Source organism: Vitis riparia, chromosome 19 (genome assembly GCF_004353265.1).
Source record: "Vitis riparia cultivar Riparia Gloire de Montpellier isolate 1030 chromosome 19, EGFV_Vit.rip_1.0, whole genome shotgun sequence".
NCBI classification, from domain to species: domain Eukaryota; kingdom Viridiplantae; phylum Streptophyta; class Magnoliopsida; order Vitales; family Vitaceae; genus Vitis; species Vitis riparia.
Window position 1 is genome coordinate 3,752 of NC_048449.1, and position 16,193 is coordinate 19,944.

General features: G+C 39.6%; 4 protein-coding genes across 6 annotated transcripts; all 4 read left to right on the forward strand.

Annotated features, from left to right (window-relative positions):
* Positions 1 to 391: 391 nt before the first annotated feature.
* Positions 392 to 2,236, forward strand: LOC117908067. 2 transcript variants are annotated; one of them, XM_034821723.1, is made up of 2 exons: positions 392 to 571; positions 1,431 to 2,236. In XM_034821723.1, the coding sequence occupies exons 1-2, from the start codon at positions 564 to 566 to the stop codon at positions 1,978 to 1,980; spliced, it is 558 nt and encodes a 185-aa protein (XP_034677614.1). In that variant the 5' UTR covers positions 392 to 563; the 3' UTR covers positions 1,981 to 2,236. The 2 variants fall into 2 exon arrangements, with proteins under 2 accessions (XP_034677614.1, XP_034677615.1); XM_034821724.1 differs by having other exon boundaries at positions 399 to 571; positions 1,447 to 2,236.
* A 1,048-nt stretch (positions 2,237 to 3,284) lies between these two features.
* Positions 3,285 to 11,114, forward strand: LOC117909442 (chaperone protein ClpD, chloroplastic). Of its 2 annotated transcripts, XM_034823484.1 has the most exons (12): positions 3,285 to 4,134; positions 5,184 to 5,344; positions 5,435 to 5,664; positions 6,487 to 6,595; positions 6,675 to 6,805; positions 7,331 to 7,432; positions 7,519 to 7,800; positions 7,893 to 7,996; positions 8,106 to 8,400; positions 9,286 to 9,519; positions 10,292 to 10,525; positions 10,598 to 11,114. In XM_034823484.1, exons 1-12 carry the CDS (start codon positions 3,488 to 3,490, stop codon positions 10,913 to 10,915), a joined length of 2,847 nt encoding a protein of 948 aa, XP_034679375.1. In that variant the 5' UTR covers positions 3,285 to 3,487; the 3' UTR covers positions 10,916 to 11,114. The 2 variants fall into 2 exon arrangements, with proteins under 2 accessions (XP_034679375.1, XP_034679376.1); XM_034823485.1 differs by lacking the exons at positions 7,893 to 7,996; positions 8,106 to 8,400.
* Positions 11,115 to 12,006: 892 nt separating this feature from the next.
* On the forward strand, positions 12,007 to 13,729 carry LOC117909012. Its single transcript, XM_034822911.1, has 3 exons — positions 12,007 to 12,726; positions 12,977 to 13,564; positions 13,653 to 13,729. The coding sequence occupies exons 1-3, from the start codon at positions 12,465 to 12,467 to the stop codon at positions 13,727 to 13,729; spliced, it is 927 nt and encodes a 308-aa protein (XP_034678802.1). The 5' UTR covers positions 12,007 to 12,464.
* Positions 13,730 to 13,745: 16 nt separating this feature from the next.
* Positions 13,746 to 15,549, forward strand: LOC117909013. Its single transcript, XM_034822912.1, has 4 exons — positions 13,746 to 13,800; positions 13,874 to 14,429; positions 14,485 to 14,881; positions 14,974 to 15,549. The coding sequence occupies exons 1-4, from the start codon at positions 13,746 to 13,748 to the stop codon at positions 15,547 to 15,549; spliced, it is 1,584 nt and encodes a 527-aa protein (XP_034678803.1).
* The last annotated feature ends 644 nt before the right edge of the window (positions 15,550 to 16,193 follow it).

Genomic DNA, 16,193 nt, shown 5'->3' on the forward strand with positions numbered 1-16,193 from the left:
TGCAGGTACCTTATGTTGAAAACTACTTAATATTACTTATTGAAGTAGAGTAACTATGTTCTTTTAAACATACAAATCCTACATCAAGTTTTATTAAATAATATAATTGATAACTTCAATTACTACTTAGGAAATAAGTTTGTGTTAAATAACTTATGGCTTCATCAAGTAATTTAAGGTTATGATTTCATCTGGCTAGTGAAGAATGTTAGAACTAAAAATATCCAGATTACTGTAAATGCTGATATATTGGGAAATAGAACCATAGAAGCAAAACCTGATCTCTGGTGTTTGTTGTGATTTATTTTGCAACTAAAATTATGGGTTGTTAATGCATGTTATGGATTGAGTAAATGCATAGATGTAAATGGATATAGATGCTGTAGTGATTTCTCAAAAACTCTAATGTTTTTCTTTTTAATTTGCATTTTATTTGAAATGTAGCTTTCTGTATTTGAAACACTACCACTTTTTTTTACAGAAAACATGGCAACGGTTGAAGAATGTAAGCACAATTCATGATGCAATTCCTCATCCCAGTGATAGAGTGAAGCATCCAATGCATGTCAAGGTAAGGACTTCCTCTTATTAGATGAATGATTTGCAATTATTGGCAGAAGTCATACCACCAAGTCAGTGTGATGAGGTTTTATTTCTTTGTATGGCATTGTGGATTCAATGGATAGTTATGTTTTAAAAATATATTATTTTATAATAAAATTAGGGTTGAGAAAACCTGTATCCTTCTCTCTTTTTTCCTTTTTTCTCTCTTGCCTACATCCAAACCATTTGTTGCTTTTGGATCTCAAAAATATGAGAGAAATGAGACAGGAATGGAAAAAGGAAAGGAAAATAATAAAGTATAGGTTTGTACTCTATAATTTTTTTCTCCAAACTGTCTGCCATATTATTCTCCTTTTAAATAGAGGATGAAGAATTTGATAATGCATTTATTTTTCAAATAAATTTTATTATATTTCATTCCTACAAAATTTTCACCAGAAACCAAACAAGAAACCTTAAGATTTTTTCTTCCTTTTTATCTTTTTATTTCCTTGATGCTTCTGATGTCCAAATGGAGCCTAAAACAAGTTGTATCAAACCACTCGGCTCTTACGAAAGCATATTAAAAACTTGAGCTGGAGTCACTTGACAAATAGCTTAGCCATCAGTCTACTCAACTGCTTCAGCCGCAAAACTCTCTTCTTTAAGCCACATATTCCCAAGTTGAAAGTACCTTCCCATGCCATCATGCAATTGCCACCAATTTAGAGTGAGAATATAATCTGGTGGTGAACAGGGACTTTGATAACTTGCTGATTACCGACTTCCCTCTCATTTGATTCCTACTCACCACATTACTTCTGTTTCTCCTTAGCTTCTGAAAAGGTAGTACACAGTGGTACACAGTGTTGACTTAATTAAAATAGCATGCTTTCTGAGCAGGTGGCACAAAGATGCTTTCAGTCAAAAATGGATTCATCTTCCTTTGGGTGGGTCTATTGTGGGTCACATAACTTCAGTGCAGCTGCTTGGGGACGTCCAATTTCCAATCCTTTTGGAATAAAAACAACTGGAACTCACAAAGCTGACTCTTGCTTCGATCAGAGGCTTCACATTTGTAACTATGAACTTGGGATCATTTTCATTTTCCCCCCATCAGCTACAAAAGGTAACGGCAACCAAAGTAGTACAAACTTGGATGATGTGGTTTTGCCGTTTGTCATGCCTGCCCCAAAATATGGCCCCAGAGATAGACCTGCAACAACTCAAGCCATGACAGAGGCATTAGCTGAACTTACTGAGCAAGAGCATGAAAAACTTGTAGCAGCAACAAATACTGAAGAAATGATAGAAGAGGAGCTCCCAGATGAGGAAGAGGCAGTAGAGGTAACTGACCATGTTGCAGAGGAGAAGGAAGAAGAGAAGGCTTATGCTGAGCTGCTGTGGAGTCAGGTTGAGTCATCTCAAAGCTGTTGAATTCCGAATGAGGAATGCTGGGAGCAGTAGTCAGTCAATTAAGACATTGGCTCCTTTTATCTTAATCACCTGTTGGCGAGCCCTGTAGAGTATGTTGTCCTTGTATTACATTGATTCAGAGGGAGTCGTGTAAATTTGTTTTCATATTTCAAGATGGCAGCTTTGGGCCTGAAATGAATGAGTATTAAGGTCACATTTGGAACATTGAAACATAAAATGGGAATGAAGATCAATTCAACTTCCCTTCATTAATTTATTTGGATAATTTTTTAGAATGAGAATAGAAATAAAAATTTTATTGCTATGGAAACTAAATCCCATTCTCACTACGATTTTGATTCTTGTCTACACGAGATTATGATTCATTCTATTGCCACCCTATTTTCATTATCATTCTGATATACTCTCATTTAATTGTTTTAGACTACGAGCAAGTTTTCATTTGCCACCTGAATTTTCTTCCATCAGAGGAGCAAACAGAGAAGGGCAGAAGGAACACGAGGGCATTGAGATGGTGAGACAAAAGAGCTCAGGAAGTGTGGAATATAACTAACTTGCAGCCTTGAGTGGGACTGAGAGTCTAATTTTAAGATGAGTTAGAAGTGTTTCTTAATGTTTATAAGTTGTTTTATTTTTAATAACATACATCACATAAGTGATTTATCCACTATATGAGAAATAGAACACGTCACTTATCAATTTGAATGCATTCATATAGTTGCGTAAGTTATATTTTTCCATTTTTCTTCATTACTCATAAATATTATGTACAAATTAAACTTTATAATGATGAGATTACAAAAGTAACATCATATTTATATAATTTTTTTTTAATTACCTATTTATAATTTGAGTCTTTCCTACATAAAACTATTGATTGACCAATCAATTAATTCATCTACTTATAATTGATACTCTTAAATAATATTTACATATATAATTATATACGATTATATGGGAGGAAAACTAACAATCAAAAGAGTGAATGACAGTTATATAAAAAGTGTGTTATTTTTTATATCAAAGATGACAGCGATTGGATTTATAAAATTAGGTTGATGTAACCCTTTTAATCTATTAGTTCTAAAAGGAAACAGAGCATATTCCATTCATCATTTGGTACTGTGAGTCGTCCCAAAATTCCCCCACCTTTTCGGAGGAGAGAAATTTAAGAGCAACCTTAGAAATCTTTTCGTGTCACTATTAGAACGAATTACTTTTTAAAAGTTCTTAATTTAATAAAAATAAATAAATAAAATTTATATAGCTTTACAGTTTTCTCCTTTTTCATTTTTACTTGGCAGGACGGACGGGGACGACTTTGCAGTCGTTTGCAAGAAAACGTGGCTTGACGTGTTCTACTTCTCCTACTCCATTCCATTCCTTCCTTCTCCCTCTGTTCTTCCTTTCTTTGTTTTGGTGATTGCGGTCAGAAATAAAGACTCGGACGGAGCAGCAAAACCCAGAACAAGGACACAAAAATTTAACAGAAAATAAAAGGGAATCAATGGAAGTATCATCATCATCGTTGTCATCCTCCTCACCCCTATCAGTTCACTGGAGAAGGGATTTCTCCCCACTACTTGGTCGAGTTTCTCTCGACTGCCATGGCAGCCGCAAGCTCCCAAATCGCCCTTTCTCTTCTTCCACTTGTTCTTGCTTTGGAATTTCAATCTCCCAGCGGCCCCATTCCCATTCCCATTCCTTTGTGTTCAGAAAATCCTCTCCACGCATTTCCGCAGTCTTTGAGCGCTTCACTGAACGAGCCGTTAAGGCTGTCATCTTTTCCCAAAGAGAAGCGAAAGCTTTGGGCAGGAATATGGTATTCACCCAGCATCTTTTATTGGGTTTGGTCGCTGAGGATCGTAGTCTCGATGGCTTTCTTGGATCTGGCATCACCATAGACGATGCACGCGATGCTGTTCGCAGCATTTGGCATGATTATAACGATAGCAGCAGCATTTCTGGAATTCCCAGTTCCCAACCCTCTGTTGCCTCCTCCACTGACGTCCCCTTTTCCATTAGCACAAAGCGAGTGTTTGAAGCCGCAATTGAGTACTCTAGGACTATGGGTTATAATTTCATTGCTCCCGAGCATATCGCTATTGGGTTATTTACAGTTGATGACGGCAGTGCTGGTCGTGTCCTCAAGAGGTGCGTCTTCTTCTTGCTGATTTCATTTGTAGGCAGTGATTTTCTACTGATGCAATCCATTACCATCTTCTTGGTCAATTTCACATGATCCAGAACTTCAACCCTCAATTTTCAGAATCCACGACTACCCATTTTGCCGATCAATCGATATCTCTTTCATTGCAGTGTTAAACTTCAAGGCCACACTTTGGCAGAATCTAAAAGGGCAACAAGGAAAAACTGACCTAGAAAATGACCTTACTTTATAATTCAAGTAACATAAAGCCCCTAAACCATATGTATTATCACGCAAAAGGGAAAAATTGTTACCCTTCACTAGCTTGCCCTTCTAGATTCAAACTCTATATTAGAATCTAATCATCTTGCATGGATTTTTTTTTTTTTTTTTACAGTTTATTTTATGCCTTCCATTACTCATAGATTACCATGTCCTTTTGTGTTATCTCTCTCTCTGTATATATGCCTATTGATAAATGGTAAGAACAATCCATTACGCATGGAGTTGTGAATCTTGTGATGACGTGAAGAAGTCTTTTGTCCTGTCACAAAATAGTGGCTACCAACTCTTAGTTGACCTTAAATGCATGGTTTTGAAATGCCAAACATCATCTGTCACCAGTGAGTAGACGAATGGAATGTTCATATTGTTTGGTAGTTCTCTGGCAAATATGATAGAATATTGGCATTGAAGCATGGAATTCATTGCTCTATCCTTTTCTGGCAATCTTGGAGTGTTCTGTGTAGTATAATTGTGACATTTCTATAGGTTTTGGTTCTTTATGTCTTACCATTGACATGATCTTCTAATTCTATTAAGATTTTGGGATATATAATTCAGTTAAGATTCTCAAAAGATGCAATCTCTCTCAATAATAAACTTTTTTAATTAGAAGATTCAAGAAGTTTGTAACAGGTTAGTTCGGCATGACAGCCTTTTCTATGATTATTTGTTGTTCATGATCTATTGAGTAAAATTGCATCAGGATTTAAAATTGGAACATATACATTGCCAATTTGCCATTCATGGGGCTAGATCAATATGATTTCAGATTGGGGGCAAATGTTAATCACTTGGCAGCTGTGGCAGTCTCCAGGCTTCAAGGAGAGCTTGCCAAAGATGGTAGTGAACCATCTGCTACATTCAAAGGGATGCAGGGAAAATCTTTTTCTGGAAAAGCAGCCATTGTGAAATCCTCAGGAAGAAAGAAGGGTAAGAATTTTCTCAAGTTTTTGATTGTTCAATTGGTTTTCAGTTACAAGAACAGAGAGGACTAAATAGTACTGCAACTCTTTTTGTCAGAGAAAAGTGCTCTGGCTCAATTCTGTGTAGACCTTACTGCTCGTGCTACTGATGGACTCATTGATCCTGTAATTGGCCGAGACATGGAAGTTCAGAGGGTTGTTCAAATACTTTGCCGAAGAACTAAAAATAACCCCATTCTTCTAGGTGAAAGCGGGGTTGGGAAAACAGCTATTGCTGAAGGATTGGCAATTAGTATTGCAGAGGCAGATGTTCCCTCTTTTCTCTTGGTGTGTTACCTCCTTCTTGAGTGATCCTTATGCTACTTGCATATTTATCAGAGCTTAAGCCAAAATCAACCAATTCATGAGAGTGGGTGACTGTGTCACTGTTCAGCTAGTTAACAGAGTATAAGGAATTTGGATATGTTTGGGAGAACTTTTTACATAGATGAAAGTAAGAAATGTTAAATAATTAATGAGTAAAGCTACCACCACAAAAGTGCCATTATTTTAGCGGATGTATTAGCAAAAACCCTGGTCATTAGTCTCTAAATTACAGATTGAATAAGTTTCTGACACATGTAGAAACTACCCGTAATCCAATTGCCCCTGCTGCTAAAAACTGGCCCATTCAGGTGACCCAGATTGTCTATATTGGGCCCTATGTCTGTTTCACTAGTGTGACTCCCCACTCCAATCTAGTTCCCATGACAATCTCTACTCCCCAAACCCTAGGACATGGAACAGATGAATTTTATTTACAGTTTCATACCCTACTGAAAAATGAAGTGTTTATAGAGCATAACATGTTGCAAGGGTACTCACACATATTGAAATGTCCATTTACTAAAGGAGCAGTTAGAGAAAGTATCCTATGACACTTATATCGAAGATGGATGACATCCATCTCTTCCTTTTTCAGATCATGAATGTTGGTTATTTATAGGCTGCCAACACATTTTTACACCCATCTGTACATGTTGTGTGTGTAACAAGTATTTTATGCACTGAACTATCCATTTGTTATAGGTTGTACTACAGTTTCGTCATGTTGCTTCTCTTAAAATGATTGTCTTACCAATTTGATTAACTTTATTATCTTATACACAGACAAAACGCATAATGTCCTTGGATATAGGTCTATTAATGGCAGGCACAAAGGAGAGGGGAGAATTAGAGGCACGTGTTACTACTTTAATAAGTGATATTTTGAAATCAGGTGACAACTTTTTTAAAGTTATATTTTGGAACAAAAGGGGCTCTCTTTCTGGCTCATTCCTGACATGCTACTGTTGTAGGTAATATCATTCTTTTCATTGATGAAGTCCACATGCTTGTTGGGTCTGGCATTGCTGGACGAGGAAACAAGGGGTCAGGTCTAGACATTGCTAGTCTATTGAAGCCCTCTCTTGGGAGGGGACAGTTACAGGTGATGATTTCTTGGATTTACTTCATCATTGGATGGTTGTCAGCCTTGAAGACCTAACACTTAGGCTTGTCCATATTTCCTGTCAATTGAAGGATGGGTCTCAGATGAATTAAGTGTACATTTAACAATTAGGTGAATCCACAATTCAATAGTTATTGCCAATCACTAACTGGTTTCCACCAACTTTCCCTTCCCACTATTTCATTTCCCCTTCCAATTTGTCAAAAATTGTATAATCAGTTCTCATATCACCAGGAGCAGTTTATTGGTGTGGCCACACCATTGCCTCACAATGCTGTTGCAAAATGGATAGGAAGGTGTAGTTACCTAACGAGAATCCACTTTAGTGCACTCTATTTGACTTTTTGTTTTTCAATTGGATAATGGAGTTTGCTTTGGTTTACCATGTCAGAATACTATTTACATTGCTTAATACATCAGGTCTCTTGTTTACTGAAGTTCTTTTCATGCATTTCATAGGTTCTTCATTAAATGCGAAGTGTTCTAACATTCAACTTCTTGCAGTGTTTTGCATCCACTACCATAGATGAGTACGTGAAACTTTTTGAGAAGGATAAAGCATTAGCAAGAAGATTCCAACCTGTGTTGATCAATGAGCCAAGCCAGGTAATTTGTGATTTTTCTTCTTATTGTCTCTGTATGCAGTCATTTTCACTCCTATTTTTAGTCAGATATTGTGTAAAAATTCATAGGAGGAAGCTGTTAGGATACTGTTGGGCCTGCGGGAGAAATATGAGGCCCATCACAAATGCAGATTCACATTGGAGGCCATAAATGCTGCTGTGCACCTATCAGCAAGATATATTCCTGATAGGCGTCTTCCTGATAAAGCAATTGATCTTATTGATGAGGCAGGAAGTAAAGCTCGTATGGAAGCATACAAGAGGAAGAAGGAAAAGCAAACTTCTGTGCTCTTAAAATCACCAGATGATTATTGGCAAGAAATTAGGGCTGTTAAGGCCATGCATGAAATGGTAATGGCTTTGCTTCTATACTACCAATGGCTAGTTTTTAGATTAGCTAATCATATCTGCTCCATATATATATATATATATAATATATGCAGGTCATGGCTAGTAAACTGAAAAATTGTAATGGTGCTTCTTGCATGGAAGATGGTAGCACTGTCCTTTTTGAATCCCCTTTGCCTTCAATGTCAGATGATAATGAGTATGACTCTTAGTCCTTGGATTATGTTTAAAGTTAGAAGCAGTAGGCCTGAATTTTTTAGGTTTCAGGGTGATATTAAACAAAATATTGTGCTGTAATTCTTTTATAGACCTATAGTGGTGGGACCCAATGAAATAGCAGTAGTTGCATCACTCTGGTCAGGGATACCAGTTCAGCAGATCACTGCTGATGAAAGAATGCTCCTGGTGGGTCTTCATGAGCAGCTTAGGAAACGGGTGGTTGGTCAAGATAATGCTATTGCTTCCATTTCTCGTGCTGTTAAGAGATCCCGGGTTGGCTTGAAGGACCCCAACAGACCCATTGCAGCAATGCTTTTTTGTGGCCCAACTGGGGTTGGCAAAACTGAATTGGCAAAAGCTTTAGCGGCATGCTATTTTGGATCAGTAAGGCTTTATACCATATGTATACAAATTTTCCTTCTTTTCACAAAAGCTAATTTTAGAGGCTTTACTGATTAAATTTTTTTATAGAATTTGAATTTTAAAACTAAAGCAATGATAAACCTGTTTTTTGGATCTTCTTACAATATACCATTCATCAAGATCAGAACTTGTTTTAGAGATTTTATAGCTTACCTTGAAGATTCTGCTGAGTTACACACTACATATTAAGTTGCATGAGCACTTTGTGGAATTAATGGCCGTTTTTCTTCATTGTTCATTTATTTAATGTGTCTTATTGCTCTGTACTTATAAATCAATATGTAATTGAGACAATAGCCTTACCCAAGCCAATTATTAATTGGGTAGAAAACGTCAATGAGAATCTAGTCTCACCTAGACGATTCTTTAACTTAGTTTGATTGCATCCTTATACTATCTATATATAGCTTACAGGTTCCTACATGCTTTAGGAAATACTTCTTACTACATATTTGCATTCTGTTGTTCAAAGGGACAATGTCATCCTCTCAGCAGTTTCTCTGTCCTTTTTAGATCCTTCATTAATCTCTTACCCTTAAATTTTCATATTTGTAAAAATCTACAGGGAAAATTTAAAGTTAAAATAGCGGAGAGGTGAGATTTGAAGGCCCAAATTTGATGTAACCATGTTGTTGCAATGTCACAGGGAGGGTTTTGAAATACCTATCTAAAACAGGATAAAATGCCATGTTTTCAATGGTTTTTTACTGGCCCGTTGTGATTTGCATCTCACTAATACATGCATACTAAATTCTTCTTTACAGTGATGCTTATTGTCAATGATCAGTAGCAGGGGCTTCCAACATTGGAATTTAACTCTCATTTCTCTTGATTCTGTTATTGCAGGAGGCAGCAATGGTAAGATTGGACATGAGTGAATATATGGAGCAGCATAGTGTGAGTAAGTTGATAGGATCTCCCCCAGGTTATGTAGGCTATGGAGAGGGAGGCACTCTTACAGAAGCTATCAGAAGGCAACCTTTTACAGTTGTATTGCTTGATGAAATAGAGAAAGCCCATCCCGATATATTCAATATTCTCCTCCAAATGTTTGAAGATGGCCACTTAACAGATTCTCAGGTTTGCCTGTTGTTTTGTAATGCTATGTTTGGTTCTAGGAAAAAATGAAGGGAAAAAAAAATGTTTAGGAAAATGTTTTCTTATTTTAGTTTTACCATGGAAAATATAAAGAGAATAAAATATAATTAAAATTAATTAGATTGTATTTTCAAATTATTTAATCTTTATATAAAAAAGGAAAAATAAGTAATATAAGTTTCAAGAACCATGTAAAAATAATTTATTAACTTCAAATCTATTTTTTATTTTTCTTAACTTTTTTCTTTCCTTATATTTTTCTTCTATTTTTTTCCCTCACATTTTCTCTCAAAGTTTCCAAGAATCAAATACAGCTTAAGAGAAGGAAAAAAAAGGTGCTAAAGAGAAGGAAAAAAAAGTTGATAAAGAAAATGGTTTTCTTGTATTTGGATTACCTTGAAAATACAAAAAAATAAAAAATAAATAAATAAATAAATAAATATAATTACAATAGTTAAATAGAAGAGGAGAAAAAGTGAAATAAATTTTAAAAAATATATAAAAATAATTTATTAACTTCAAATCTATTTTTTTATTATTTTTCATTTTTTCTTTCCTTCTATTTTTCCTAACTTTTTTTTGCCTCAAATTTCCAAAACCAAAGAATCAAAACATTTTATTGATAAAACAATTAACACTGAAGTTCAGCCAACTCAAAGAAAAAAGGAAACTGCCATTTTATCTCATTTTGATTCTCCTTACAATTTTATAATGACTGCTCGATCTCTTATTTTACAAAAACTGGGTTCAACAGGGTCGGAGGGTGTTGTTTAGGAATGCATTGGTTGTCATGACCTCCAATGTGGGTTCTGGTGCCATTGCAAAGGGTAGACAAAGCTCCATTGGTTTCTCAATTGCAGATGATGAACCAACTTCATATGCTGGGATGAAAGCACTGGTAATGGAAGAACTGAAGGCATATTTTCGTCCTGAGTTACTCAACAGATTAGATGAAATAGTTGTGTTCCATCCCCTGGAAAAGGCTCAGGTTTGCTCCCTTCATTGAGGTGAGTCTGTAGGATTGGTGTTGATGAATGTTAACATCATCCATTTATTTCAGATACTGGAGATTCTGAATACCATGCTCCAGGAGGTGAAGGAAAGGCTCAGCTCTCTGGGAATTGGTATGGAAGTGTCAGTGTCGGTTATAGACCTCTTGTGCCAACAAGGCTATGACAAAAACTATGGTGCCCGTCCACTTAGGAGGGCTGTTACCTTAATTATAGAAGATCCCTTGAGTGAAGCACTTCTTACGGAAGAATACCAGCCTGGTGACATTGCTGTTGTTGATTTGGATGCTTCAGGAAACCCATTTGTAAGGAAGCAGTCAAATAGGAGAATCCACCTCTCTGATACAGCCTATGACGAAAAATTGTAAGAATGAAGAAATTTTGCAGTTTAAGCTATTGATTTATATGTAAATAATTTCAAAAAGTATTCACTGTGCCACTGGTAGACCCCAAAATTGGTGGTCTTTTATCCAAAATTTTTAATCCCTTTTTTATTTATAGATGTTGTACAGATTGGATTAGAAACTCTAGGTGGTCTTAAAAAATACAGATTGTATTTTTATTATTTATTTTATTTTATGTTATTTTGTTTTATTTTATTCTACTTTATTTTTTTATTTTGAGGAAAAAGATAGCATTGGAAAGAGGGAAAATCAGCATTTTTTGAGAAAAGAATCAGCATTTCCTCCTAAGCCCTAGAATCCCAATCCCACATCCGTAACAAGAGATCAAAATAAGTGATTCTTTATACAGCCAGCAACCACCCAATAGCTCAATTAAACAGACCATCAGAATTAAAGGACGGTATTAAAGTACTCTCAAATAATAGTTAATCAGTCAAGAAAGCAAGCAGATGTAAAAGTAAACGTGGGACATAGAATACAAGCCATTAGTTTCGGAATAATAATAAAATAAATAAATAAATCAGCCAAGCAACATCCTATCATTGTCGAGATTAATTTTCCTCAAAATTTCCCCTTATTTTATGAAAACCTAACCCTAGAGCGTAATCTAAATGTGAGATTGGGATTTTAGGGCTTAGGAGGAAAAACGAAAGACAAAGGGGAGATGTTGAGGCCTCGTATTCTCAGCAATCCTCGTAGTTGCCAAATGGATAAGCATACGATCTCAACGAACACGAATTCCTGATTCAGCTGCTCCTGCAAAAGGCGTCCGGACGGGGTGTCCGGACACACCCTCCGACGGTTTTGTCAGCCATGGAAAGAGAGATAAAAGTAGATGGCACAGTTGGCCTTTTTCTAGGTATTGAGGAGCTTACCTTCTTCTTTGTGCGAAGGTTCATATATATACCATTTAGAAACTCTCTCTCCTTCATAAATGATGGAAGGCTTTTTGGTTTACCATGATTGCCACTAGGTGGTGGCAGGGACATCCTCATCCTACGAACGGCTGTCAGAGATAACGGGAAGTGACTAGCTGTCACTTCTGTCTTTTCGCTCTGCAGGTATCAGGATATGATTTGTGACAGGATATCAGAATGACGTAGTGAGGCACGCTTAGTCTGGCCAGCGATCAGGATGAACATATCCGGGTGGAACATGAAAGGTCGCCGGATGCGTAATGGCGGTGGTCCGGGATGAACGTATCCGTGTGGGACATGAAAGGTCGCCGGATGAGTGATGGAGGTGGTCCGGATAGGAAAGCGCGCCACGTGTATTCTTGGGGGAATCCGGATGTGGGTATTCCGGGTAGGAACACGTGCCACGTGTCGTCAGGGGACGTGTGCCACGTGTCATCAGGGATGGGTCCCTACAATGCCCCCCTTTTTAAGTTGTCGATTTTGCCCTAGCAAAATGGGCGGGTTAAAAAAGAATGATTGCCTCTTAAAACCGGGGTTCGCTTTTTGTTCTTACTGGGCCACGTGGCGAGCTGGGGCGAAAAGACAGGAGAGCCTTTATGGCGAGCCGCCGTCTCTGGGTATTCCCTAGGCAAATGTGTCGGTTTAATGATAGCGTTTTTCTGAACGCTTGGGATACTGAGGTGCTGTCTCTTATAAATATCAGGCTGTGGACTCCCGTTGCTTTTTCTTACTGCATCTTCCTTGTCATCGCTTCATTTGTCTGCTGTTTTGTCTTTGCTTGTGAGCGTACCGGCAGCATTCAGGTGGTGACGGTGACTGCATTTGCGGTTTTCGACCCTGTTTTCGAGTTTACACTTGGTACGCAACTCTATTCTGATTTCTTTCTTTCTCACATGCTCTTTTCTTGGTTTGCCTTTGATTCGCTTGGGAAGCTCTCTCTTTTTTTTTTTTTTTTTTTTTTTTTTTTTTTTTGTGTATGTTTGGAGTTTCTGCTGCCCCCCTGCGCTTTTTTGCGTTTTGGTGGGGTATGGAATCTCCTGTGGGGTAGGGCTTGAGGTTTTGTGGGGTCGATTTCGCTTGTTTGACTTGCTGGGTTTCTTTCATGCAGATTGTGCTTCATCTTTGTACTGGAAAATGTCTGCTACCAAGGAAGTTACTTCAGCTCGCCCGTCTGGTGACGCTCGTGCTGAAAAGTCTGTAGAAAAGTTGGATGTAAAAGAATTTCGCGATCGGTTTTGCGTTCCTAATGGCGTGTCTGTAGAGCTGTTTGATGGAGAGGGCGTGTTGCCTGAGAAGCCGGAAAATAACGCGATACTCTTTACCAAGGAGCAGTTTAATGCTGGGCTTCGATTCCCTGTCCCGTCTCTGCTCAAGGAATTTCTGCATTTCACCCAGATTCCTCCAGTGTACGTACATCCCAACATGATCCGGGTGCTGATGGGGTGCAGCATCCTGAGCATGCTGTTCAACTTGGACCTCTCATTACTGGAGGTTCTTTTCGTTTACTCGATCAAGAAAGTGAAGAGTAACATCTTCAGCTTCGTCGCCAGCCTTCCATCCCTGCAACTGGTGACAAACCTACCAGATTCGAATAAAAAGGCCGCCAAGGGGCAGGTGCTGGTCAAGGGCGTATGGGCAGGTTTGTCTGAGCATCCGGACAGGCCCTTTGTTCCCAATCAGTCACTGAAGATTCCAGGTATAGCTAAGCTACTTTCTGCCTTTGCATAGTTTGTAAGTCAGCATTGTTTTTAGGTGGCTGACATATTCTGCTTTCTTGGGTGTAGACCAGGATAAGAGAGGAAAACTGGTGGAGTGGGTGGAGAAGGCTTCGTTCGATCGTTTGAACAAGCTTTTGAAATAACTTCAGCCGAGCGGAGATGCGAACTGCTTCTTTCTGCGCAGAACCTCCGCTTGATCGTCCAGCAGCCTCAGGCATACGTGCTGAACATACTTCCCAGGCGGCTGCCTGAAGAAGTGGTAGTCGGGGAGCACTTTATTCTTGAAGACCTTCCTTTCTATGAGGGGGTACGGAAGGCAGATGCCCGGAAACGCAAGGCCCTTCTCAACGATCGGGAGAAGAAAAGACAAGAAGGGCTTCTGCGGAAGGCTCCGGGTGGGAAACGGACTGCGTCCTCTCCGCCTGCTGGTGCTCCAGCAAAAAAGAAGAAGAAGCTGAGTAAAAAAAGTAAGGGTAAGGCAATAAAAATCCCAACTCCTCCAAAAGAGTTTGTACCCCCTCCCATTGGCTATGAAAAAGAATGTAATATTGAAGAGCCGGAAAATCCTCTCCCGTCCTCTGTCTCAACCACTTTCGAATTTATTAGGGGCCTTAATCTTTCAGGGCCCTCGGTGGCGCCAGACGTTCGGATGGCTCTTCTGGCTGAGGAAGCAGCTTCAATAAATCAACCCGGCTCAGCTCACCCGGATGAGGTTGCCGACTTGCCTCCTGTTACACCCCCAACAGGAGAGATGGGGGCAGATAGCCAGGAGTTGCCTGTACATGAGCCAAGCCCTCGTCCTCTTGTGCCTGTGAAGGGGCCAACTAGGAGAAGTTGCGTCTGGTACGCGACTTGAAGTCTGGCCTCGCTGGGCGGCTTCAGGGCCGGTTCACAGAAGGTATCGAAGTCAGCTGTTCATCCGTCCCGGAGGGTCATCCGGAAGGCGATGTAGTGGAGATGACGGAAGAGAGCCCGGCCGTCCAGCGCTGGTGCCGGCTGAGGTTCCAATTCTGGCTCCGGCTGAGGTTCCGGTTCTGGCTCCGGCTGAGGTTCCGGTTCTGGCTCCGGCTGAGGTTCCACCCAGAGAGGCCCAGCCGGTTGAGAATGTTGAAGGTGTGGTTCCGGAGGAGGAATCACTCTCTAATGCCTCCTTGGGAGAGGGTCCTTTTGATGATGCCACTTTCATCCCTGCTAACCCTTTCAGTTATGCGGAGATGGAAGAGAAGCTAAAACAGATTCCCTCTGTTGCAGACGCTGGGGTACCTTCAGCCCTGATGTTCGAGACAGTAGAGATGGTATAATTTACTTTTTAATTCCTTCGTCATGCTGATGCGCTTGTCGTGTGATTTGTAACTTGGTTTTTCTTTGTTTGAGTATTTTCCTACAGCTGGTGAGTGGCCTTCGCGGTATGGCTCTTCAACGCAATCTTCTTTCTGACCTGCTGGAGACTGCTGAGTATACAAAATCTTTTGTGTCTCAGCGAAAAAATGATGAAGAGAAATTGCGCTTGAGAGTGGAGCAGGCTGAAGCCAGTTCATCTACTGCTCGAGAGGAGAACAAGGTTCTTCGGGAGGAGAACGAGGTTCTTCGAGAGAAGAACGAGGTTCTTCGAGAGGAGGTTGCTGAGGTAAAGAGCCGGGAGGATTCTATGGAAGTTCGCCTGTTTGAGGCGGAGGAGGAGATGGCTCTTTTGAGGAGGGAGGTGAGGCACCTCCGGACAGAGGTGTCTATTGAGAGACGGCAGAGAGAAGAGTTGCAGTTGCGTTTGTCAACGCAAAAGGAAGAGCTGGAGGGTGAATTTGCTGCGGAGAGGGGGGAACTTGAAGCGGAGTACCAGAAGCAAGTTGATGAAATGTACTTGTTCGGCTACCGCTGTTGTATGAAGAAACATGGCATCAAACGGGACGTTCCTTCAATTCCTCCGGGTGAATTGGAGAAACTGCACAGCAAACCTGCTCAATGACAGCTTTTCCTTTTTGTGAAAGAAATCTACTATCTTCTTTCTATACCTTTGTAGTCCGGAGGTCTTTTGTGTATGATTCATTCCACAAATATCAATAAAAATACACCTATTCATTTTGTATTTCTATTTTTTGCCTCATCTTTCACTGGTAATACTGCTTTAAATTAGATACATTCCATGGTCGCTGTAATGGGGTTCCATCCAACTTCTGTAGATGATAGGCTCCACTTTCACTTGTTTTAGATACTATGTAGGGGCCTTCCCAATTGGCTTGGAACTTTCCTGCCCCTATGTCAGCAGTATTTTCAAAAACTTTTCTAAGGACTAGCGTACCATTTTTGAAGCTTCTGGGCTTTACTTTGCGATTGTAGTGAGCTGATGCCCTTTGCTGATAGTCTGCCATCCGGATGGCTGCAGTTTCTCTTATTTCGTCCGCCCAGTCCAAATTTCTTCCTAATTCTACATTTGCATCATCCTGCCTTCCTATTTCGGTTCGGATAGTGGGTAGGCCAATTTCGGTGGGAATGATTGCGTCCATTCCGTATGCGAGGGCGAAGGGAGTATTGCCTGTTGGACGTCCGGGTGTGGTTCGATAAGCCCATAGGACGCCGGGTAGCTCCTCCACCCATTTTCCTTTGGCTTGC